This window comes from Pseudorca crassidens, chromosome 10 (assembly GCF_039906515.1).
Source record: "Pseudorca crassidens isolate mPseCra1 chromosome 10, mPseCra1.hap1, whole genome shotgun sequence".
Taxonomy (NCBI): Eukaryota; Metazoa; Chordata; class Mammalia; order Artiodactyla; family Delphinidae; genus Pseudorca; species Pseudorca crassidens.
In genome coordinates, this window is record NC_090305.1 from 81,574,732 (window position 1) to 81,599,611 (window position 24,880).

The 24,880-nt window shown below is 41.7% G+C and overlaps 1 protein-coding gene across 2 annotated transcripts; it reads right to left on the minus strand.

Annotated features, from left to right (window-relative positions):
- Positions 1-1,659: 1,659 nt before the first annotated feature.
- PSMD6 (proteasome 26S subunit, non-ATPase 6) lies at positions 1,660-23,204 on the minus strand. 2 transcript variants are annotated; one of them, XM_067755090.1, is made up of 8 exons: positions 22,975-23,204; positions 22,021-22,226; positions 19,103-19,248; positions 18,217-18,436; positions 18,001-18,109; positions 6,414-6,582; positions 2,012-2,089; positions 1,660-1,861 (listed from the first exon to the last, which is right to left on the minus strand). In XM_067755090.1, the coding sequence occupies exons 1-8, from the start codon at positions 23,117-23,119 to the stop codon at positions 1,765-1,767; spliced, it is 1,170 nt and encodes a 389-aa protein (XP_067611191.1). In that variant the 5' UTR covers positions 23,120-23,204; the 3' UTR covers positions 1,660-1,764. The 2 variants fall into 2 exon arrangements, with proteins under 2 accessions (XP_067611191.1, XP_067611192.1); XM_067755091.1 differs by lacking the exon at positions 22,975-23,204 and adding an exon at positions 22,772-22,968.
- Between the last annotated feature and the right edge of the window lie 1,676 nt (positions 23,205-24,880).

Sequence of the window (24,880 nt, forward strand, 5' to 3'; positions counted from 1 at the left end):
CAAACTGATACTCTGAAGCTAACACAGAGACTCTGATTTTGTATTAAAAAATACAAATGCATAGGACTAAATATAGAGAATATTCATCAAAATATTAATAGGCGTTATTACCTCTGCAGGGTAGAATGACAAGGCAAGTCCACTTTAGTATCCTGAATTTCTTTTGCAATGAGCATATTCTTTTTTTTTTTTTTTTTTTTTTGCGGTACGCGGGCCTCTCACTGCTGTGGCCTTTCCCGCTGCGGAGCACAGGCTCCGGACGCGCAGGCTCAGCAGCCATGGCTCACAGGCCCAGCCCCTCCACGGCACGTGGGATCTTCCCAGACCGGGCACGAACCCGTGTCCCCTGCATCGGCAGGCAGACTCTCGACCACTGCACCACCGGGGAAGCCCCCATATTACCAATTTCTTCAAGAAATTACAGTGATCATTGTTAATAAGGTTTTATAAATAAGCGTTTTTAGAAATCCATCCCGCATTTTAAGAGTCCACAGCACCTGCAGGAAGCTCCTGTCAGAGCACAGCTCTGGTCCCTGCTTCCTTGGCAGTCAGTGGCCCCTCTTTCAGTACAGTACTGACGGCTGCCACTGTCTTGACTTTTAAGGCAGTGCTTCTAATACTTTGCCATTAAGTATATCATTTGCAAGAGGGCTTTGCTTTCCCAACCTGTTATTACTCGTAGTTTTACTCAAGTTTTTAATGAAGAATGAATGTTTGTTTCAAGTTATTTTCAACAGATTATCCACTGAGATCATGTGTTTTGTTTTTTCCTCTAATATGTTAATGAATCATTCCCATCAGCAGTGTAAACATGCTCTCTTAAAAAAATGAATCAAAACCTCATACTTCTCTCCCCTTCCTTTTTACAGTAAAATGCCATCTCCCATTCTCTTTTTAACTCAGCTCTGCCAAAACTGCTCTTGTCAAGGTCACCATTCAGCAAGCCTGGGATCCTCTTAGCAAATCCGGCTGCCTCTACAGTTTATTCCACCACTCCCCAGCGTCCCTGCAGCTCAGGGCCATGGTGACACTTAAAAGGTAGGTCAAATTGGGCCATTCCTCTGCTGAAAACCTCCAGCGACTTTCTTCCCTCGATACTTGCTCTCGTGGTCTCTCTCTCCTTTTTCTGTAAGTATCACGGTACTAGAGAGGCCTTCTATGACACCCTATAGCAGAGAGCTCTCATGCCCTATTAATCACCTTTATCTGGTTTTGTATTTCTTTCTTCCTAGCACTTCTCCCCCTCTGACTCACTAAGTTTATAATTGGGAAAAAAGATTCCCTTTGCCAATATAGCTAAAATCTTCAGTGAGACTGGCTTTGGCGGCAGATTCTAGAATCTAGGGTTTGGTAGCCTCAAAAAAGGAGGAGTAACTTCCTATCTTCTGTAGATACTTGTTTCTGAGGGAAAGCTTACAATACACTGCATTTCTCGTCTGTCTTCTATGTACTAAGCACCTTCTTCGTAAAATTCAGAAGGCTTAAAGGTAAGAGATGACATGCATGATCCCCTATTTTACTGAAGAGGCGGAGTCAGGATTAGAACTTAAGTCCTGTAGTCTCTGTAACCATTTACCATAAACCAGAGCTGTTCAGATGATGCAAATGTGACATTATTTTAACATTACTGGACCCCATTCTTAGAGATGTCAAAACAAGTAAACTGAAAGAAACCATGCAGTATTTATTTTATACAGTTCAACTGGGCACAAAGTAAAGTAAGCACCTCTACAGGAAATCCTTGGTGTATGAGGTTTTTTTTCCTTACATATTAATTACTCTGGATAGTTTTTGAACTCTGTTTAATAGCAGGTCTCCTTTCTTGATAGTTTCTTGGTACTGCCAGTTCTTGCTATCAGGTCTATAAATAAATCGAAGAAAAAAATGAATTATTTACCAGTCACATTACTCCATAACAATAGCTGACCTACTTTAAAAAGAAGGCACTCTTCTTTTAAGAGTGCCCTTTATTTTGTGCAGTATTACAACTGATACACAAACTTAAGAGTACCTGTTTGTTTCCACTATTTCATTCACTTTATCTATTTTGCAGTGTAGCCTCCCAGCAGCAATAAATCTGGAGAGTTCCCTAATTGAGAGAGAAGGGAAAAAAAGCCTTTAGCATTAGCCTTATAGACAATTCTTAGAAAAATATAAATAAACACATGATTTGTCTTTCAAGGTAACATTTTGATGCACTGCGCAGTAGTTGAGAAGATGGTCTCCAGTGTATTGCAGGTGTCTTATCTACCAGCATTAACGTGACCCTACAAGTGCCTATTCCTATGAAGCGTAGGTGGTCAAAGAATGAAGCCATTCACAGGTACAGAAGTGCTCAGGAAAAAACCTGAAGGGGTTAGAAAAATTAAACATGAGGAAAAAAATAATGAGCTTTACTGGGGCGGGGGAACCTGATGAAACCATCCAGTTTCCTTCTACTTAACCTTTCCGGAGCAGGGAACTCTAAGGATTTTCAAAATCCTTCAGAGCACAGAGGGAAGGAAAGCTTTCCAATTATTTTTAAGACGGAATAACGTGCCACAATAAATTCGGATTAGGAATGTGAAAAAAGGCATTTGTGAGTATATCCCGTCACAACCCAAACCCCCTAATTTAAGACAGTTACTTAAACAACAGTCACACACCTGGCTCCACAGCAGCATCAGCAGTGAAGCCCGCCATCCAGGTCTATCTACCACCACCATATGACACAGAGAAGAAAGAAAATGCTCAGAAATGCACTAGAGCTACATGAAGACAGCTTTCCAATGCTGCCAAAGAGAATAAACGGAAAGCTGACTCCTTTAAGATAATCCATTTATAATAGAATGATGTTAAATTTGGAGATTAATTAGGGGGAGTGCTCCTAATTAAGAAAAATCTGATTCCAAATAAAAATTATGTGACAGATTACTGTCACAGACACTAAAACATCTTGATCCTAGCACATAAACACCAACAGGAAAGGAACTCCAAATCTTAAGAACCAAATCTCGAACGGAAGTGCCATTTCAAGTCAGTGGGGAAAGGTTGGCTTACGGAATGGTGTTGAGGCAGCCTAATTATCACAAATGCCAGAAACCATGTAAGGAGAAAACGATAAACTCGATTATGTAAAGACAATTTCTACATAGCAAAACACTATCAAAATCAAGTCCAAAACCAAATGAAAACGTGGCTAAAAGATGTTTGCAGTATGTCGTTGCCACTGGTCAGTCAGTGGTGAAAGCCCCACTATTCCTTTTCAATAAGGAAATGTGCAATTTTGGAAAATCTGGTGATGGGCTTGAACGATGGGGAAGTTATGCTATTGAAGATTTTCAGCTAGAGGTTATCTTAAAACTAGTGAGAACTATGTGTAACAATGTTTATAGAGCATGCTGTAGTGCTGTACTCATTAAAAGTTCAACTGTTGGTTTTTGAGTTATGTTACTGAGTGGCTTTAGGTAAAAATCTAAAAATTAAAAGAGATCAGCACTGTTTCTAAACTCACTTGTGTTCATTTTCCAGCAGTGTACATAGTTGCATCTCCAGAGTGCAGCTGCAAAACCCACTGGCACCGAAGTAACAGAGAAAACTACCCAACCAGATATAACCAGCCTTGTGAGTCCTACCCAGATCCAAAGAACAGCAGGGGAGAAGAATCTTAGGAGAACAGCACTAGACTTGACGTACAAGCAAACTCTAACTGAAGAATGCCCGGAGGTAAGACCTCCCAGTCAACTGCTGACACCCAGGCTGACAATTCCACTGCTTCTTCCCATGCCCACCATCACCAGACTAGTTCAGCCCTTCATTTACCACCCCCATCCCCCCCCCCCACGACGAGACTCTAAACAACTTACAACATCCCTTCAACAACTTTACAACATCCCTTCAGATCCAACCTAGTATCTTCCTCCCATGCTTTGCTCTGGACCTCCCTGTGCCCATCACCACACGTTCCATCCCGTGCACCTAGGCTGCTGGTTTCTCAACCATGCTCCTAAATCTATCTCTGCTATTTCCTCCATCTGAAATGTCCTTTTCCCCACCACTTCCTATAAAAATCCTAAATACGCAATGACAGCCATTCTCAATGCCCACGGGAAGCCATCTGTGGTGTGCCCATTTCGGGGGCACTTTTTCTGACTCCTAGTTATGCTCACTCTGAACTATGTACACTAAGAGTAAGCAGAGTCTCCTTTCTGGTTACACCACCAAAGTTTAACTACTTAATGCCCTAAATCCGTGTTCAAGTCCCATTCCCTAGGCGACGTTTTTGTTGCCTCCCCGTGTGCTAATCAATCAAACATATCCCAAGATGACTCATCTTCCCCAAACAAACCACCTACCAACAAAATGGGAGAATACAGCCCATGGGTATGGTTTCTAACCTTACATATGTCAACAGAAGGCCTGGTCCCCTTCTCCGACAATATCTTATTAAGTCTAAGGAAGTGGAAGTACAATCGTTGTTCAATCATCCAAAATCATTTTAGGAGGGAAGAAAACAATCTGTGAAAACCCAGGCGTGAATCAGATATTTCAAAGAAGGCCTTTCTGGTAAAAACAACTGCAGCTCGGTATGTACTTGACAACCTCCGCCTCTAAAGCTGGTCTGAGACCATGGGGAACAATTAAGAAATACCACCAGAAATGTACCACATAGCATCAATTCAGATGCCGTTGTAATGACTAGCAGAACACTGCAGTGTGTCTATATAACTGGTACTCCCCTGCTTCTGTGCATCTTATCCACAGCTTCAACTGAGCCTCGCACTGCTCCCAACCAGTGGACACGGCTTTATCACCACCACAGCACAGTTAAGAAACTAAAGGCTAGGAAGCCAGACCAGCCCCTGCTTTTTGTGCACTGCCCACCACAGGAAGCCACTCCTTACACTGCCGCATGAGAAGCACGTTTACAACACTGCTCTTGGGCAGTGGTTACCAATTTCACACACGAGTTCAATTCAGAAGTGAAACAAAACCAAACCAACCGAGGGAACGCAGCCTTCTATTTTGGTATGGATAGGATAACCAACAAAAACCACCATCACTGCCTCTTTTTCTTTCACAGAAGAGAAGGAGGAAATTTCTGGCTCCATAGTTTGGGTACGGTTAAGATCTGTGCATTTTACTGAACGTAAAGATTACTCAAAACCAACCCGCCCACCCATAAACAAGCACCCCCCCCAGTCATCTATGCATGCTAAGATGACTGGGGGTGAAATGTACTGGTGTCTGACACTTCCTTTCAAGCAGTTAAAAATCAGATGGAAGGTGCTAAAACAAATATAACAAAATGTTAATAAATTACAGAATCAAGGATCTATGGGAATTTACAGTGTAACTCTTTACAATGTTCATCATGTTTGAAATTTTTCATAATAAAATATTAGAAAAAAAACCCAAAATGGCTAAAGAGTGTGTGGTCTTTTAAAATGAAATGCAGCTTCATTAAAAAGTGCGTTTTTCACTGTGAGCCACTGCAAACTACATCTTCAAAGTTAAAAGGCTGATGTCTGGGAACCACTTAAATATCTAGATACCCCTGGACAGCTCACATTCTGAACATCTACTTCTCCCCAACTCTACACCCACTACCCTGCATCCAAGACACGGGGACATCTCCTCCATGAGCTGCTGAACAGACCACCTGTTCTCCCCATCCAGTGTGTGTTAAGACAGCATGGAACCGTGTTACCCACCGGAGGCTTAAAATGCTCCAGTGGCTCGCCACAGCGCCTGGATTAAAACCCAAGTTCCCCACCAGGCCCTACACGACCGTACACCACCTGACTCTCCCACGGCTACCCCCCTACCCCCACTACCATGCTGCAGCTACGCATCTTTCTGTGCCACTGTATTATCTCTGTAGACTCACTTCTATCTGAATTGACTTACAAGTTTATTTGCTTACTTGCCAACTCTCCCCATAACTAGAATGAAACTCCATGAAGACAGAGACCTGAAACAATGCCAACCCATTCAGTTAAGGCTTTAATACATATTTGATGAATCTGATTCAAGCGCTGGAAGTTCCATTTTTAACAACCAGTTTGCCCAGAATTGCAGTAGCAACCAAAAAACTGAAGGCATTAGCAGAGGAAATAGCTCTCTATCTATCTTATACTTCACACTAGGTCCTAAGAGTCACTGCTGTAGCAGCAGTGTGGCTCACAAAGACGTAACAGAGACGACTTCTGCTCCAGTTACTATTAAAAGTAGACTTCTGTCCCATCTTTGCTACTACGGTAGAAACACATGAAAGCAGAGATAACGGATATGATTGTTTTGATATTGAAAGGAAAATTCTTAGATCTTGTTTTTATAATTGAGGGAAGCAATGTAAATGGAGAAAATATACAAGTTCACACATGCAAAGGTAAGTGTAAAAAGTAAACTGACATGATGTTATTTAAACTTACTGATCAATGAACTCCACACCAACACCAAAGGCTTCTGCCATATAGCCCAGGGTTAATGACCTGTATGACTCGAGCAGCTGGCTGTATGCGTGAATCCGCATCTCTCTCACGTAGTATCGATAATGAGGAGCAAAAAGCCAGTCCTTTTTCATTTCCTGTTCCACAACAGCTGCAATGAATAACATGACAATTATAAGGACCTCCCTTTGGATAAACTGATTAAACTGGAGGATGGATTTATAACATGATAGAAATTAACAGCCTTTATCTACAAAGTGTATACAGAGTATTAATGAGCAATCCACACACACAAGTGCAAATTATTTTACTGAACATCTACTACTATCTATCACTGTTCTAAATAATGAGGATACGGTAGGAAACCAAAAGACAAGATCTCTGCTGCCACAGCAACTAAATTTTCAAAGAGAGGAGATAAATAAATGAACAAATAAAGAAGGTACTCTGAAAAGAACGAGTTCTGTAAGGAAAATAAAACTGATGTGATAGTGAACAGGAGGGCTTCCATGGGATTGGAGTCGACAGGAGAAGACTTCTCTGAGGAACCTGCCCTGCAGAGAGCAGGAGGCTTAGAGCAACACAAAGAATGCAAAGATCCAAGGCAGGAAGAGCCTGGCTAAGCCCAAGAGCAGAAAGGAGAGCAGGTTCAGAACGTAGCAGGAGGACAGCTACAAGGATACAGAAGGTAAGCAAGACAAAAGATTCAAGAATATACTTATGTTTCTGGCTTGAACAAGATAAAAATCCCTGGAGAAGGAGAATTTTTCTTTTTTTTTTTTTTTGAGTTGCTTTGTGTGTGTGTGTGTGTGGTGGTGGGGGGAGGTGGGGAGGGAAGGATTCATACATTACACTTCAGCAGGGTTGAGGTGGATTCCCCTGTCAGACACCCAAGTCAAAGATCCCAAGGCTTGGGTCTGATGCTCACTGGCAAGTGTGGGGCTGGAGACATGAATCTGGAAATCGCTGCCATCCATATGTATTTGATGACAGAATTAGATAAGGGCAATGACCAAGCCTGGGCCAGTTAGTCACTGAGAGGCCTAACAAAGGATGAGGCAGTAGGTCCAGAGAAAATACATTATTTCAATACACTGAAGTTCTAAGGTCCTTAAAAAAGGATAACTGGCAGTTGCAAGGAGTTCTGCCTGTTTGATCTGCCACTACATACACAGCGTCTGATGCCCGACAGCCACTTAAAAATACTGACTCAATACCAGCTATTTCTAAAAGACATAAAGATACATTTTAAAGAAAAAAAAACTACTTACAAAACTGCATGTAAAATACACCCACACATGTTTAAAGGTGTTACGTGCTTATACGTCTGAATACAAATGCCCTTGGACGGACACCCTTGGAACGTGAAATCAGTAGTTGCCTCTAGAGAAATGACCTGGGCAATCAAAGGCTAGAGAAACTTTTTCTTCTTTCTATGATACAGTTTGAAAATTTTCCATGTACACAAAAAACTCTGGGGTTTTTTTGGTGTGTTATTTTCTGATTTTTAAAGTACATATAATGAATAAAAGTTCTGGAAGGATATATAACAATCTTAAAATGTTTCTATTCCGGAAGAACTCTGTGTATGTGAACGTGTAAATGAATTTGGACCTAGGACTGTCTCATCTCAGTTTATTTTTAATTTTTGAAAACCATCAGGTATTACCCAGAAAAGGATGCTATTTTATCTTTCAAATAAAATATTTTATAGTACAAAGTCTATGTATATTTGGAGAAGCAAAAAGGCTTATTTATATATAAAACCAAATAAATGCTACATGCCTTAGTACATAAAAGGAGAGAGTAAATGATACAAATGATGACTGTTGTCAAAAAGATTTAACTATCTGTCCTTTGTATTTTAAATATCTGGGAAATCACGAGCAGGCACCAGGCCCTGTCCCCGCTGTCCCAGAAGTGTGCGAACAGCAGCCACCCATATGAGACCCGCCACAAGGCACCAAGTGCTAATTAACCCCGCTATACCGGGAAGGGCCACTATACCTGCACACCCATATCGAGTGGATAACAGCCAGCACACGCTGAGCAAAGAGGCAGCAAGCATCCAAACTAAAAGGCACCACTCGATGCCAGAGAAGAGGGCAGAGTAGAAGGCCTTGAGCTCACCTACTCTCGCAAAAACACCAAAATCACGGCCGCTGAACAACCACTGATAAAGAAGACTGGAACCTACCAACACAGATATTTCACACTCAGTGAAAAGAAGCCACAACAAGACGGCAGGAGGTGCACTGTTGTGACATAATCGAATCCCATTCCTGCCAGGCGAGTGACCCCCAAACTGGAAAATAAATATATCACAGAGGTTCTCCCACAAGAGTGAGAGTCCTGAGCCCCACATTAGGCTCCCCAGCCTGAGGGTCTGGCACTGGGAGGAGGAATCCCAAAAGCTTTGAAGGCCAGTGGGCCTTGAGTACAGGAGCTCCACCGGACTGGGGGGAACAGAGACGCCACTCTTGGAGGGCGCACACAAGGTTTCATGTACACTGGGACCCAGCACAAAGCAGCAACTCCACAGGAGCCAGGGCTAGACCTAACTGTGAGTCTTGGAGGGTCTCCTGGGCAGGCAGGGGCTGGCTGTGGCTCACACCAATCACTAGTCTCTGGGGGGAGGCCCCAGAGACTATTGATCAGCATGAGCTCTCCCGGAGGTCACCATTTTGGCATCAAGACCTGGCCCTACCCAACAGCCTACAGGCTCCAGTGCTGGAAAGCCTCAGGTCAAACAACCAGCAGGATGGGAACAGAGCCCCACCCATCAGCAGACCGGCTGCCTAAAGCCATACTGAGCTCCCAGCCACCTATAAACACACCCCTTGACACTGCCCTGCCCACCAGAGGGACAAGACCCACCAGTGAGCAGGCACCAGTCCCTCACACCAGGAAGCCTGCACAAGCATCAGGACCAACCTCACCCACCAGAGGGCAGACACCAGAAGCAAGACGAGCTACGATCATCCAGCCTGCAGAAAGGCGACCACAAACAGAAAATCAGACAAAACGAGACAGCAATGTGTTTCAGATGAAGGAACAAGATAAAAATCCATAAGAACAACTAAATAAAGAGGAAGTAGACGACCTACCTGAAAAAGAATTTACACTAATGACAGTAAATGTGATCCAAGATCTCAAAGAGAATGGAGGCACAGACCAAGAAGTTACAAGAGATGTTTAACAAAGAGAAGATTTAAAGAAGAAACAGATGAACAACACAAAAACTGGAATGAAAAATAAACTAGAAAGGATCAGTAGCACAATAACTAAGGCAGAAGAACGAACGAGTAAGCTGGAAGATGGAATGGTGGAAATCACTGCCACGGAACAGAATAAAGAAAAAAGAATGAAAAGAAATGAGGACAGGGCTTTCCTGGTGGCGCAGTGGTTAAGAATCCGCCTGCCAATGCGGGGACACGGGTTCGAGCCCTGGTCCGGGAAGATCCCACATGCCGCGGAGCAAGTAAGCTCATGCGCCACAGCTGCTGAGGCTTCGCTCTGGAGCCCGAGTGCCACAACTACTGAGGCTTGCGCGCCTGGAGCCCGTGCTCCACAACAAGAGAGGCCACCGCAATGAGAGGCCCGCGCACCACAACAAAGAGAAGCCCCCGGTCGCTGTGCAACTAGAGAAAGCCCGCATGCAGCAATGAAGACCCAATGCAGCCATAAATAAATAAATAAATAAATTAAAAAAAAAAAAAAAGAAATGAGGACAGTCTCAGAGACCTCTGGGATAACACTAAATGCACCAACATTCACATTATAGGGGTTCCAGAAGAAAAAGAGAGAGAGAAAGGGCCTGAGAAAATATTTGAAGAGATTATGGCTGCAAACTTCCCTAACATGAGAAAGGAAACACTCAAATCCAGGAAGCACAGAGAGGCCGATACAAGATAAACCCAAGGAGGAACACTCCAAGACACATATTAATCAAACTAACAAAAAGTAAAGACAAAGAAAAAATATAAAAAGCAACAAGGGAACAGCAACAAATAACATACAAAGGAACCTCCATAAGATTATCAGCTGATTTTTCAGCAGAAACTGCAGGACAGAAGGGAGTGGCATGATATATTTAAAGTGATGAAAGGAAAAAACTTACAGCCAAGAATACTCTACCCAGCAAGGCTCTAGTTCAGATTCGATAGAGAAATCAAAAGCTTTACAGACAAGCAAAAGCTAACAGAGTTTAGAACCACCAAACCACCTTTACAACAAATCCTAAAAGAACTTCTCTAGGCGAAAAAGAAAAGGCCACAACTAGAATCAAGAAAATTACAAATGGAGAAGCTCACTGGTAGAGGTAAATACAAAGTAACGGTAGGAAATCATCCACACGTATATATTATATCAAAACCAGCAATTGTGAGGAAAGTACACAGGCAGGATATTGGAAATGCATTTGAGATTAAGAGATCAGCAACTTAACACAATCCTGTACATATACAGACTGCCATATCAAAACCTCATGGGAATTACAAACCAAAAATCTACAATAGAGACACAAAAAAGAAAACGCAATCCAAACACATCCCTGAAGACAGACATCAAATCACGAGAAGAGAACAAAAGAGGAAGGAAAGAAAAAAAGACCTTCAAAACCAAATCCAAAACAATTAACAAAATGGCAATAAACCATTCATATTGATGATTACCTTAAACGTAAATGGATTAAATGGTCCAACCAAAAGACAGATTGGCTGAATGGATATAAAAACAAGACTCGTATATATGCTATCTACAAGAAATCCACTTCAGATCTAGGGACACATACAGACAAAGTGAGGGGATGGAAAAAAGGTATTCCATGCAAATGGAAATCAAAAGAAAGCTGGACTAGCAGTACTCATATCAGACAAAATAGATTTGAAAATAAAGACTTGCAGGAGACAAAGGAGGACACTACATAATGATCAAGGGATCAATCCAAGAAGATGTGACAGTTGTAAATATATATGCACCGAACACAGGAGCACCTCAATATATAAGGCAAATGCTAACAGCCATAAAGGGAGAAATTGACAGTAAGACAATAGCAGCAGGGGATTTTAACATCCCCCTTTCATCAATGGACAGATCATCCAGACAGAAAATCAGTAAGGAAACACAGGCATTAAAGGACACATTAGACCAGATGGACTTAATTGATATTTACAGAGCATTCCATCCATCCGAAAGCAGCAGAATACACATTCTTCTAAACATCCTCCAGGACAGATCACATCTTGGGCCACAAATTGAGCCTCAGTAAATTTAAGAAAAGTGAAATCGTATCAAGCCTCTTTTCCAACCACAGCGCTATGAGATTAGAAATCAGTTACAGGAAAAAAACTGTAAAAAACACAAACACATGGAGGCTAAACAATATGTTACTAAACAACCAATGGCTCACTGAAGAAATCAAAGAGGAGATCAAAAATTACCTAGAGACAAATGACAATGAAAACATGATGGGCCAAAACCTTTGGGACACAGCAAAAGCAGTTCTAAGAAGGAAGTTTACAGCAATACATTCTTACTTCAGGAAACAAGAAAAGTCTCAAATAAACAACCTAATCTTACACCTAAAGCAACCAGAGGAAGAACAACAAACAAAACCCAAAGTTAGTAGAAGGAAAGAAATCATAACGATCAGAGCAGAAATAAATGAAATAGAGAAGGAAAAAACAATAGAAAAGGTCAATGAAACTAAAAGCTGGTTCTTTGAGAAGACAAACAAACTTGCTAAACCTGTAGCCAGACTCATCAAGAAAAAAAAGGGAGAGGACTCAAATCAATAAAATGAGAAATGAAAAAGGAGAAGTTACAAGGGATACCACAGAAATACAAAGGATCATAAGAGACTACTACAAACAACCACATGCCAATAAAATGGACAACCTGGAAGAAGTGGACTAATTCTTAGAAAGATACAACCTTCCAAGACTGAACCAGGAAGAAATACAGAATATGAACAGGTCAATCACAAGTACTTAAATTGAAACAGTGATTTAAAAACTTCGAACAAACGTTAAGTCCTGGCTTCACAGGTGAATTCTGTCAAACATTTAGAGAAGCATTAACACCTGTCCTTCTGAAACTCTTCCAAAAAATTGCAGAGGAAGAAACACTCCCAGGGTCATTCTATGAGGCCACCCTCACCCTGACACAAAACCAAAGATACCACAAAAAAAAGAAAATTACAGGCCAGTATCACTGATGAACATAAACACAAAAATACGCGACAAAATACGAGCAAACCAAATCCAACAATACACTAAAAGGATCTCACAGCATACTCAAGTGGGATTTATCCCAGGTATGCAAGGATTCTTCAATATCCACAACTCAATCAGTGTGATACATATTAACAAACTGAAGAATAAAAACCATATGATCATCTCAATAGATGCAGAAAAAGCTTCTGACAAAATTCAACACCCATTTATGATAACAGCTCTCCAGAGTGGGAACTGAGGGAACTTACCTCAACATAATAAAGGCCATATATGACCAACCCACAGCTAACATCATTCTCAACAGTGAAAAGCTATAAGCGTTCCCTCTAAGATCAGCAACAAGGCAAGGATGGCCACTGTCACCACTTCTATTCGGCATAGTTTTGGAAGTCCTAGCCATGGCAATGAAAGAAAAAGAAATAAAAGGAATCCAAACTGGAAAAGAAGTAAAACTGTCACCGTTGGAGATAACATACTATACATAGAAAATATGCTACCAGAAAACTACTAGAGCTCATCAATGAATTCAGTAAAGTTCAGTAAAGTTGCAGGATACAAAATTAATACACAGAAATCCTTTGCATTCCTATATACTAACAACAAAAGATCAGAAAGAAAAATTAAGGAAACAATTCCATTTTCCATCACATCAAAAAGAACACCTAGGAATAAACCTACCAAAGGAGACAAAAGACCTGTACTCTGAAAACTGTAAGACCCCGAAGAAAGAAACTGAAGAGGACACAAACAGATGGAAGGATATATACCATGTTCTTGGATTGGAAGAATCAATATTGTCAAAATGACTGTACTACCCAAGGCAATCTACAGATTCAGTGCAATCCCTATCAAATTACAAATGGCATTTTTCACAGAACTAGAACAAAAAGTTTTTTTACTTTATATGGAGACACAAAAGACCCTGAATAGCCAGAGCAATCCTGAGAAACAAAAACGGAGCTGGAGGAATCAAACCCTCTGACTTCGAACTATGCTACAAAGCTACAGTCATCAAGACAATATGGTACTTGGCACAAAAACAGAAATATAGATCAACAGAGCAGGATAGAAAGCTCAGAAATAAAAACTCAGGCACTTATGGTCAATTAATCTACAACAAAGAAGGCAAGAATATACAAGGGAGAAAAAACAGTCTCTTCAATAAGTGGTGCCGGACAGCTACATGTAAAAGAAATTAGAACATTCTCTAACACCATACACAAAAATAAACCTGAAATGGATCAAAGACCTAAATGTAAGGCTGGACACTATAAAACTCTTAGAGGAAAGCATAGGCAGACCACTCTTTGACATAAATCACAGCAATATCTTTTTTGATCACCTCCTAGAGTAATGAAAATAAGAATAAACAAATGGGGCCTAATTAAACGTAAAAGCTTCTGTACAACAAAGGAAACCATAAACAGAAGGAAAAGACAACCCACAGAATGGGAGAAAATATTTGCAAATGAAGCAACCTACAAGGGATTAATCTCCAAAGTACACAAACAGCTCACACAGCTCTATGTCAAAAACAAACAAACAAACAATGCTGTCAAAAAATGGGCAGGGCTTCCCTGGTGGCGCAGTGGTTAAGAATCCGCCTGCCAACGCAGGGGGCATGGGTTCAAGCCCTGGCCCAGGAAGATTCCACATGCCATGGAGCAACTAAGCCTGTGCACTGTAACTGCTGAGCCTGTGCTCTAGAGCCTGCGGGCCACAACTACTGAGCCCATGTGCCTAGAGCCTGTGCTCCTCAACAAGAGAAGCCAGCGCAATGAGAAGCCTGCTCGCCGCTATCAGAGGAAAGCCCACACGCAGTGACAAAGACCCAATGCAGCCAAAAAAATAAAAATAAAAATGAGCAGAAGATCTAAATCAACATTTCTCCAAAGAAGACATACAGATGGCCAAAAAGCACATGAAAAGATGCTCAACATCAGTAATTATCAGAAAAGTGCAAAGCAAAACTACAATGAGGTATCACCTCACAAGGGTCAGAATGGCCATCATCAAAATGTCTACAAACAATAAATGCTGGAGAGGGTGTGGAGAAAAGGGAACCCTCCTACACTGTTGGTGGGAATGTAAATTGGTGCAACCACTATGGAGAACAATATGGAGGATCTTTTAAAAACTAAGTATAGAACTACCATATGATCCAGCAATCCCACTCCTGGGCATATATCCAGAGAAAACCATAATCCGAAAAGTTACATGCAACCCAATGTTCACTGCAGCACTATTTAAAACAGCTAACACATGGAAGCAACCTAAATGTCCATTGACAAAGGAATGGATAATGAAGGTGTGGTACACATATACAATGGAGTATTACTCAGCCACAAAAAAAGAATGAGATAATACCATCTGCAGCAGCACGGATGGATCTACAGATTATCATACTAAGTGAAGTAAGTCAAACAGAGAAAGATAAATATATGGTATCACTCATATGTGGTATCTAATTAAAAAAAAAGATACAGGGCTTCCCTGGTGGCGCAGTGGCTGAGAGTCCGCCTGCCGATGCAGGGGACACGGGTTCGTGCCCCGGTCCGGGAAGATCCCACATGCCGCGGAGTGGCTGGGCCCATGAGCCATGGCCGCTGAGCCTGCGCGTCCGGAGCCTGTGCTCCGCAGCGGGAGAGGCCACAGCAGTGAGAGGCCCACGTACCGCAAAAAAAAAAAAAAAAAAAAAAAGATACAAGTGAACTTACTTACAAAACAGAAACAGACTTACAGATATCGAAAATAAACTTACGGTTACCAAAGGGGAAACGGGAGGGGGAGGGATAAATCAGGAGCTCGGGTTGAACATACACACACTACTATATATAAGATAGATAACCAACAAAGACCTACTGTATAGCACAGGGAACTCTACTTAATATTCTGTGATAACCTATATGAGAAAAGAATCTAAAAAAGAATGAATATATGTATATGTATAACTGAACCACTTTCCTGTACGCCTGAAACTAACACACTGTAAATCAACTATACTACAATGAAATTAAAATATTTAAAAAAAATAAAAATAAAAAACTATCTGGGAAATGAGTAAATTTTAAAAGGTTGCCAGTAGGGATGGGGAAGATGGAAAGAGATTACCTTAACCATTCAAAAGTTTCCAAAAGCCATCAATTTCATCACACTAGGATAGCACTTCCCCCCATTTTTCTCTTAAATTACAGTTACACAGAGCACTCAATAACATACGGGCACTGTGCTGGTGTCAAGATCACTACAAAGGAAAAAAGCGTAAGGTCTACTCTTAATTATCTCAAGTAGCAGTAGAGAAAAACTCTAAAAAAGAATCACAAAATAATTTGCTGTTTAAAAAATGGGGCAGGGAATTCCCTAGCGGCCCAGTGGTTAGGACTCTGCACTTTCACTGCCAAGGGTGTAGGTTCAATCCCTGGTCGGGGAACTAAGATCCTGAAAGCCACGCGGCATGGCCGAAAAATAAAAAAAATAAAGATTAAAAAAAATTAAGTAAGTAAAAATAGGGCATTTGACCAATAAGCACATGACAAAATATGCAGCATCACTAGTCATCAGAGAAATGCAAATCAGAACCGTAAGATACCACTTCACACCCACTAAGACGCCTATGATCAAAAAGACACACAATAACCAGTATCAGATGTGGGGAAACTGGAACTCTCACACACTGCTGGTGGGAATGTAAAATTGTATAGCTGCTTTGGAGAACAGTTCAGCAGTTTCTCAAAAAGTTAATCAAAGAGTTACCATATGACACACCAATTCCATTACTAGGTATATCCCCAGGAGAAACTAGACATTGTGTCCACACAAAAACTTGTAAACATTCATTACAGCGTTATTTATACTGTATCCACCATCTGATGAACGGATAAATGAAATGTGGTATATCCATGCAACGGCGTTATCATTCAGCTCTCAACTGAATGAAGCACTGATACACGCTACAGCATGGAGGACAGTAAAAGCATTATGCTGGGCAAAAGCAGCTAGGCACAAGAGGCCACATATTGTGTAATTCCATTCATGTGCAATGTCCAGAACAAGCAAATCCATGGAGACAGAAAGACCAGGGGCTGGAACCAGGAACGGGTACAAAAGATGTTCTGACTGCTAATGGGTACAGAACATCTTTTGGGGTGATGAAGATGTTCTGGAATTAGTGGTGTGGCTGCACACCTTGTCAATATACTAAAAGCACTGAAATTACACACTTTAAAATACTGAATTTTATAGTGATTGACATCTCAATAAAGAGGATGGGGCTAGGAATAAGATAAAATAAGACTAAAATAAGACTAGGAATGCAGAGAAGGGATTTTTAAAATTTTTGGACTGAAGGAAGAAGGGAAAAGCGCCACATTTGAGCAGAATAATGATGAGATCCACACGCAGAAAAAAGGGAGAAGGGCAATTCTGAAGTACAACCTTGGGTGCAAACCCACCCATCGTGCACATATGGGAAGACAGGGCCATGCAGGTCGTTCACACTTGAGGAGCCCTGTTCCCACACTGCATGACGGGAGTAGTATGAATTCCCATAAAGCAGCCTAACTTTATGCAGAAAGCACTCCATAAACACTGGGCCAAAACCTACTCCAAACACAGAAGACCATCATTTGGAGTCCTCCTAACCCATGTTTTGTAAATTCTACCTACTTATTAACCAAATACTTACTGAAACTTGCAGCACAAACAAGAGAATTATCAATGCCAAGTTATTTAAGTTTTAGGAAAATCATCTGGGAAGGACCCTTGGGTTGAACACCACAAGCACTTTCAACAGATTTTCTCAAACAACATCCCTTGAAAATGATTTGCAAATCGGCACAAAGATTTAGCTGTTGCATAAATAACCCATTGTTGAATTCAACTCAATTAACATCAACTCAATCAAACGGAGATTCAAGATCTCAATTCTAAAACTCAGTACTTCGAACCATTTGCTCACTTTCTGCCTTACATCCCAGTAAGACTCTAAACCAGGGGTCAGGCAAACTTCCTCGGCAAAGGGCCAGATGGTTGATATTTTTAGCCGCTGAGAGCCATAGAGCTGTTATGTAGTTTTCTTTGTCCTGTTTTCTTAAACGATCCTTAAAAAATGTAAACATCAATCTTACCTCCTGGACCACACAAAAGCACTTGATCAAAGTCTGCTAACCCCCCTCTAAACAAGATGGGCAAAAGATTAGCTGTACTGACCAAAGACCTACAGCTGTCTGCACACTATATTTTTCATGTATGTGAAAAATCATCTTAGGTTATCTGCAAACAGGGTCAGGAATAAGATGAAGACAGACAGTCAAAACGAGCAACTCTATCCTTACCTAATGATTGGAAGAAAACTGAGTAACGGCATTCATAGAGTGAAAACAGATACTGCCGAACTGCCGGAAGACTGTGCAACACTTCCAGAATCTCTGCTCCTTTAATTACCTAGAAATTTTTTTTAAAAACAAATACGTGCTTTAATGATTTTTGTGTATTTAAGGTGTATTTTTGTGTATTTAAGGGGTATTCTTTAAATATGATCCAGTCATTACCTTTTCCCTGAGATCTGGTCTTTCTAAAGCAATCATGCTGACATAGACAGTGTAAGTCACAAAGGTTTTATAATCCATGAGTTCATAGGATGTAAACGTTGAAACAGTGTCAAGGAAGAGTTCAGCTGCCTGTTTGAAATCACGAATAGCCACACAATAAAGACCTTGATATACTTTTAGGCGGTTTCTCCGGTCCCAGTCTCCTCCTTCCTCTATCAAGCTATAAAATACGAAACAGTAAGGTGATGATCTGGAAATAAACAGTGTGCCACTTTTTACAAGTTTTGTGTTATTATGAAAGAGAAAACAGCTTTTAACAACTTAGACCAAAAAGAAAAATTTAAAGAGAACATTTCTGTAAGTAAGAACATTAATTATTTGACTAAATTTACTAGTTGGAAACAAAAAAAATAGGTAAATTTCTTACATCAATTTCTTATCTGTAGCATCATAATTTAGAGGGAATAAATCCCCACTGCTAAAACGCACCTTCTGGGGACTTCCCTGGTGGTCCAATGGTAAAGAATCCACCTTACAATGCAAGAGACGCGGGTTCCATCCCGGGTCAGGGAACTGAGATCCCACATGCCGTGTGGCAACTAAGCCCGCGCGCCGCAACTACTGAGCTTGCGCGCCTCAACTAGAGAGCCCGTGTGCCGCAAACTACAGAGCCCATGCGCCCTGGAGCCTGCACACCACAGCTAAAGAAGAGAAAACCCGCATGCCACAACTAGAGAGAAGCCCACACACCACAACGAAGAGCCAGCACGCCACAACAGAAAGATCCTGCGTGCTTCAACAAAGATCCCGTGTGCCGCAACTAAGACCCGACACAGCCAAAAAATAAATAAATAAAACACTAAAAAAATGAAAAAATAAAATTCACCTTTTGGCCTTTTCTGTGTTCCGTGTGATGAGGTCATTATCCATGTAAAATAAGCCAATTCTAAGGAGATAGAACACAATATCCAGTCGGTGACCCAGGGCCACGGTTTTGTCATATGTCTTGCGAAAGGCTGTCAGAGCACCTTCCTGTCAAGAGAACCAAGGCAACAGGTGAGAAAAGGTTAAAAGTTTCAAAAGCTAACAGCTGTCTAGGATTTTCTTAGCAAGGACTTGGGGAAACATGTAGGAGTAGAGATAGAACAGTATGGCCATGAGCTGATCTTGTTAAAGCCGGGGGATAATTGCATGGGGCTCCTTATACGATTCTCTCCACTTTTATAAAAAACACATCAACTGTGTCTAAGCATATACTTATATTCTAGAAAACAATGGAAGAAACACATTCATAATTTATTCACCATTATTTATTCTTCTTTGTTCTATATTTTTTCCTTTAACAATTACAATACACTACTGTAAAATTACTGTAAACTGTCAATCTTATCACCTAAAGGGTAATAAATATTTTATCTTAATCACTGACTACTAGAACACAATTGAGTATTTAAATATACAATTCTATCTCAAATCATTGTGGAATAAAATGTTTTTATTGCTTTTAAAACATGAACATGTGGGACTTCCCTGGCAGTCCAGTGGTAAGACACTGAGATTCCACTGCAGCGGATGCGGTTTGATCCCTGGTTGGGGAACTAAGATCCCACAATGCCACGTGGCCTGGCCAAAAAACAGCAAAAAAAACTACCACCACCACCACACACAAAAAAAACCAAAACAAAACAAAAACAAACAACCCCCCAAAACAAAAAAATGAACATGAATAAAATCATTTGTTTATACTTGGTACCTTTTAGTATGTGTCTGGCTTCGTTTTACGTAATTATTAGTTATGCCTCATACATTTCTAAAAAGAGACTGGCAAGACAGTAATGGGCACACCCAGTACTAAGATCTCGGTTTTCAAATACTATCACCCAGTAAAAGAAACCAGGGATCCTAGGAGAAATGGATGGTTCCAGGTTTGGAGAGTGAAAATAACAGGTGAGCCTGTGACATCTTGTTATAAGGAAGACCAAGGAGATCATGTCAAAAGGACCAAGAAACCATCTTGAAGGAACCTGCACTAACAAACTTGTAACAAATTGAGCACCGGAAAGAATAATGACTGTAATCAATACACCACAGTGAATAATAAAAATGCACTAAGTCCATTATTTAGTAATAGTACACAAAATAAAATATTAAAACAAGAAATTAAACAGGAGGGAAAAAAGACAACTCTTCTTTTTAGAAGAAGGCTATTTAACAAATATGGAACATATAATTAGAACATCACCGATTTACAACCCCCTGATGTTGATTCAAACATCCTTGTTGAAATTCCTTAAGGCCTGAATCAAAAGCTTTAAGTTTCTCATTCACGTGTAATAATTCATCCTCTTTAAAACCAAACCAAAGCAAACCACACACAGCCTAGAAAGCCACACAAACTATTAGCTATTTTTAAACCGTTCTGTATTTTCCAACTTTTTACAATGACCAAAGCTGCTTTTTTCCCAAACCCTAAATTTATAATCAGAAGAAAAAAACTTGTTTTAAATTTAAACTAAATAATAATAGCTCGTACCATTTAACATTTCAGCACTTTGCAGCAGGGACTAGTCTAAGCTCTTTGCCCCTAGGCACTATCATTATCCCTATTTAACAGATGAGGAAACTCATACAGAGGAGTAAATCATAATTACTGAAGTCAGAAATACAACCCAAGCAATCTTATCCAAGAGCTCACACTATTTAATTTTTTTATATTGACACCGTGTCATCCATTATGTAAATACTTCAGGGTGCACTGCTTAAAATTAGGACATTCAAAGCCCATCCTCTTAACCACTATTACAGAACTACTAAGTAAAAAAATTTAAAAGATCCAATGCTTGTGGGTATCCCTCTTGTGCCCTGATAGTGGAGTATAAATTACGTTGGCTGCTGTGCAGGAGAACAGGCCACACATACTAAGATAAAAACTGTTCTTCGTCCCAGAGATTCCATCTCACAGAATACACCTTAGAGAAACATGAGCATATATACACAAAGAGGCACACACACAGGCATGTGTTTACAGCAGTGGCTTGTCCTAGCAAAAACAGCTGAAAACAACACACATACCCAACCACTGAATACCTAAATAAACTACAGCATAGCCCTACCATGGACTCCTAGCTAGCAGTCAACCAGAATGAGCAAGATTTAGGAACATTAACACAGGAAGTCACTCAGATATAATGCTGAATGAAAAAGTAAACGGGACAACATGAGTACACTACGATTCCATTGATGTAAAACAAACTTTTTAAACCAATACTACCTAATTTCTACAAGTACATACACATGTGTGGAAATGTACAATAAAAGAATTTAAAGGATTATCTGAGGAGATAGAGAATAAAGAAAAACCAAATAGAACTTCACCATTAACTATAATATTTTAGTTTCTTACAAGGAGACGATTATCTGTGTAAACAATAATTTTCAAAATGCACCAGAACCAATGCTTCCCAACCAGGATACGTTACAAAAGTGAACTACTGAGAATGATCCCAATTTTGTAAAAACAATAAATAAACAAACACCTCCGAACAGGCGCTTTGTTTTATTGGCATAGAGAGAGAGGGGGAAGACTACACACCGGTGGCTGTCTGGGGGCAAGTGACAGAATGGGTGTAGCAAGAAGACTACTAACTTTTTCTTTATTAATTTTTTGCACTGATTCACTAGTTCAGGCAAGCAGGTTACCTCTGCACTTGGTGGAAAAGGACGTTCGTTTTTAAAATGAGACATTACTAACCTTGCACAGTGCCCATTTCAGGCTCTACAGAGAGGGGAGGCCATCTCACTCACCTTGTCACCTATCCGGCAGAGGTACTCGGCCTTTGCCATCATCGCGTCTCGGATTTCGCTCTCTCCCAGATTCTTCTCCGCATCTTCCAGCTCCTCGTCCAGACGTTTCAACTCGTCTTCATTTGCCTTCTTCATTTTACTGAGCAGGTCCACGTCCATCTGCCACTCAAGGGATTTGCACAAGGCTTCGTAATAAGGAGCCATGTCTGAGAGCGAACAAGAGGGATGTGGCTTAGGAGTGAGGCCCCGTCCTGCCCTAACCTCAGTGTCTACCCACTCCTTCCTCGTACACGACTGCGAGGTCATCCACCAGTCGCCTACCTGCCAGGAGGAAGGAATAGGACAGAGCTTGGTAAAGGGCTGGGCGGTCAGCATCAGGGCCATGCCTGTCACCGCCGCCCTCTACTAGGGCCGGGGGGAGGACAACCTCGGTTTGCCTCTCGGCGGCTTCTGTTCCCACAGAGTCTTCCAACAAGGGAAAGGCTAAGCTTGTTTACACACACACACACACACACACTCAGACCCGTGCGTACAAGGGTACAGGGCCCGCTGCCATTCACTGCTAGGAAGGGCGAAAGGAACCGACCCAAGTTTCCCCTCCACCCGCAATGCTGAAGTCCCCGAGACCAGTCGCTAATGCCAGTAAGTCATGTCTCTCCTCCGTGCCTGGCACGGGGCTCAATACCTCGGGATCCGCCCGCCCCCCGCCCCGAGGCTGGCCCCAGGGGGGGAGGCGCACAGAGATGCAAACCTCTGAGGGCAAGGCTGGAGGTCCCAGAAGGCGCCCCCGACAAAAGGAAAGCCCCGAGGGGCGCAAAGGCCAGGTCTGGTCTCGGGGACCCCGTCGCAGGGGCGCCCCGGGGTCGCGAGCCCCGTTGTGGAAAACCCCGCAGGCTCGGGAGCGCGGGGCTGCCCAGGCCTAGGCCGCTGACTCGGCTCTCGCGCCGGCCTCACTGTTATCGCGGACGGCTGCCATCAGCTCGTCGCGCACGGCCGCGTCCCCGCGGTGCTCCGGCAGGCTGAGCAGGAAGCGCAGCTGCGCGATGCGTAGGTCCGGATTCTTGGGCAGACCCTCCTCTTCCAGGTTCTCCAGCGGCATCGCAACGGCGAGGGTAGCGGCTCGGAACAAACAGCAACTCAGCCCGGTCCCGTGGCGGAGGCGGCGGCGGAAGTGGAAGGAGTCCGCGACTGCGCCCGGACGCCTCCAGCCCGGCTTCCGGTCCAGGGTCCCTCTCCGCCCATAGCGTCTCCTGCTGGACACGCCCGGGAATGCCTCACCCGTCCCGAATGCGGGCGCCCCCGTGTGGTCGCCGGTGTCTTTCCCTCGCTCTCAGCCACGAGAGTCCCAGAGTGGGTGGTGCCCAACTCCAAGGCTGGATTTCCCTCTCCCCACTGGTAACCATTAGTTTGTCTCTATATCTGTGATGGCTTTTACTTTTATGTGCATCTCATTTGAATTCTCCCAGTATTAGGAAGTAGTACTATTAGCCCATCTTGTAGATAAGAAAAATGAAGCACAAAGAAGTTAGGGAATATGACCAGCCAAGGTTATGCAACAGCTACGCCTGAATAAAAACCTCTGTCTGCAGCTCGAAAGCTCATGTTCTTTCCGCTCTTTTCAGAAAACGGCTTCCAGAATTCCACACTCTTAATAACAAAGCACCATTACTTTGTTTATGCAGAATTTAAGTCGTTGCGTGCCTGTGTTTTCAGCCTCTCTTTGTTCATGTTGCTACAGAGTCTTCAGAACTGGTAATGGTTACAGGAAATTCCACCTAGTGGATTTTCATAATTTACTTTTACTCTTCCCTCCGTTAGAAGTGCCTTTAGGTTGTCCAGGGTTGTTATTTTCCTAATATAAAAACCAAGATGAACACCTTGGGATGTACACAGCATTTCATATTTTACGTTTTTTTTTTTTTTCCTTAGCATAAATACCCAGGCAGGATTAATAGGCACAAGGAAGGAACTCCTTGTGATTTTCAAATATTGAATATCCAGTGGTTTTCAGAAAGAGTTAAACCAGTTTACACAGTCACTGAAACATTTGGGACTGCCACGTTCTCACCAGCAGAAGGCATTACCATAGGTTTTTAATACTGCATCTGTTTTGGTAAAAGTAAACATTTTGAAGGCAACTCAAAAGACAGAGAAAATGTAGAGAGCACAGAAAAAATTACCAGCACTCCTTCATGTTAAACTTTTGGTGAAGAACTCTGTAAACCGCTTTCATTCGTTCATTCATTCAGCAAACATTATTGCACAGCTGCAAAGTACCAGGCACAGTTTGAGGCACTGGGAACACAGCAGTGAAGACTATGAAGGCCTTGTCCTCAGGGGAACGTACATTCTAGAGACACTTAGCTTCACTGAAATTCACCTAGATATATATTAATAGGATCATTCTAAACTTGTACCTTATAAACTGCTTTGTTCGCCCCACCATGTATGGTAGATGTCTTTCCATGCCGGTAAATATGGATTGACATCATCACTTCTAATGACCACATAGGATTCCATTATTTTTATGTACCAACCTTTCCCCTTTCAATCCTTAATTGATATCAATTTGAATCATTTTCATTTTCTCACTCTCGTAAACACCCTAGGGTTTTTTGCATATATATTTTTTGCATATATATATATATATATATGCATATATTTTCACACTTGGGTAATTATTTCTTACCCCAAATCCCTAGAAGTGTAATTGCTGAATAAGAGGGCTGAACGTTTTGCATTTTGACATAGTATATAAGGATTAAATTATTTTTCTAAAAATTATACACCAACTCACATTCCCACCAACATTAAACAGAGGGCCTGTCTCCCCCTTTGCCAAGACATTTTTATCACCCAT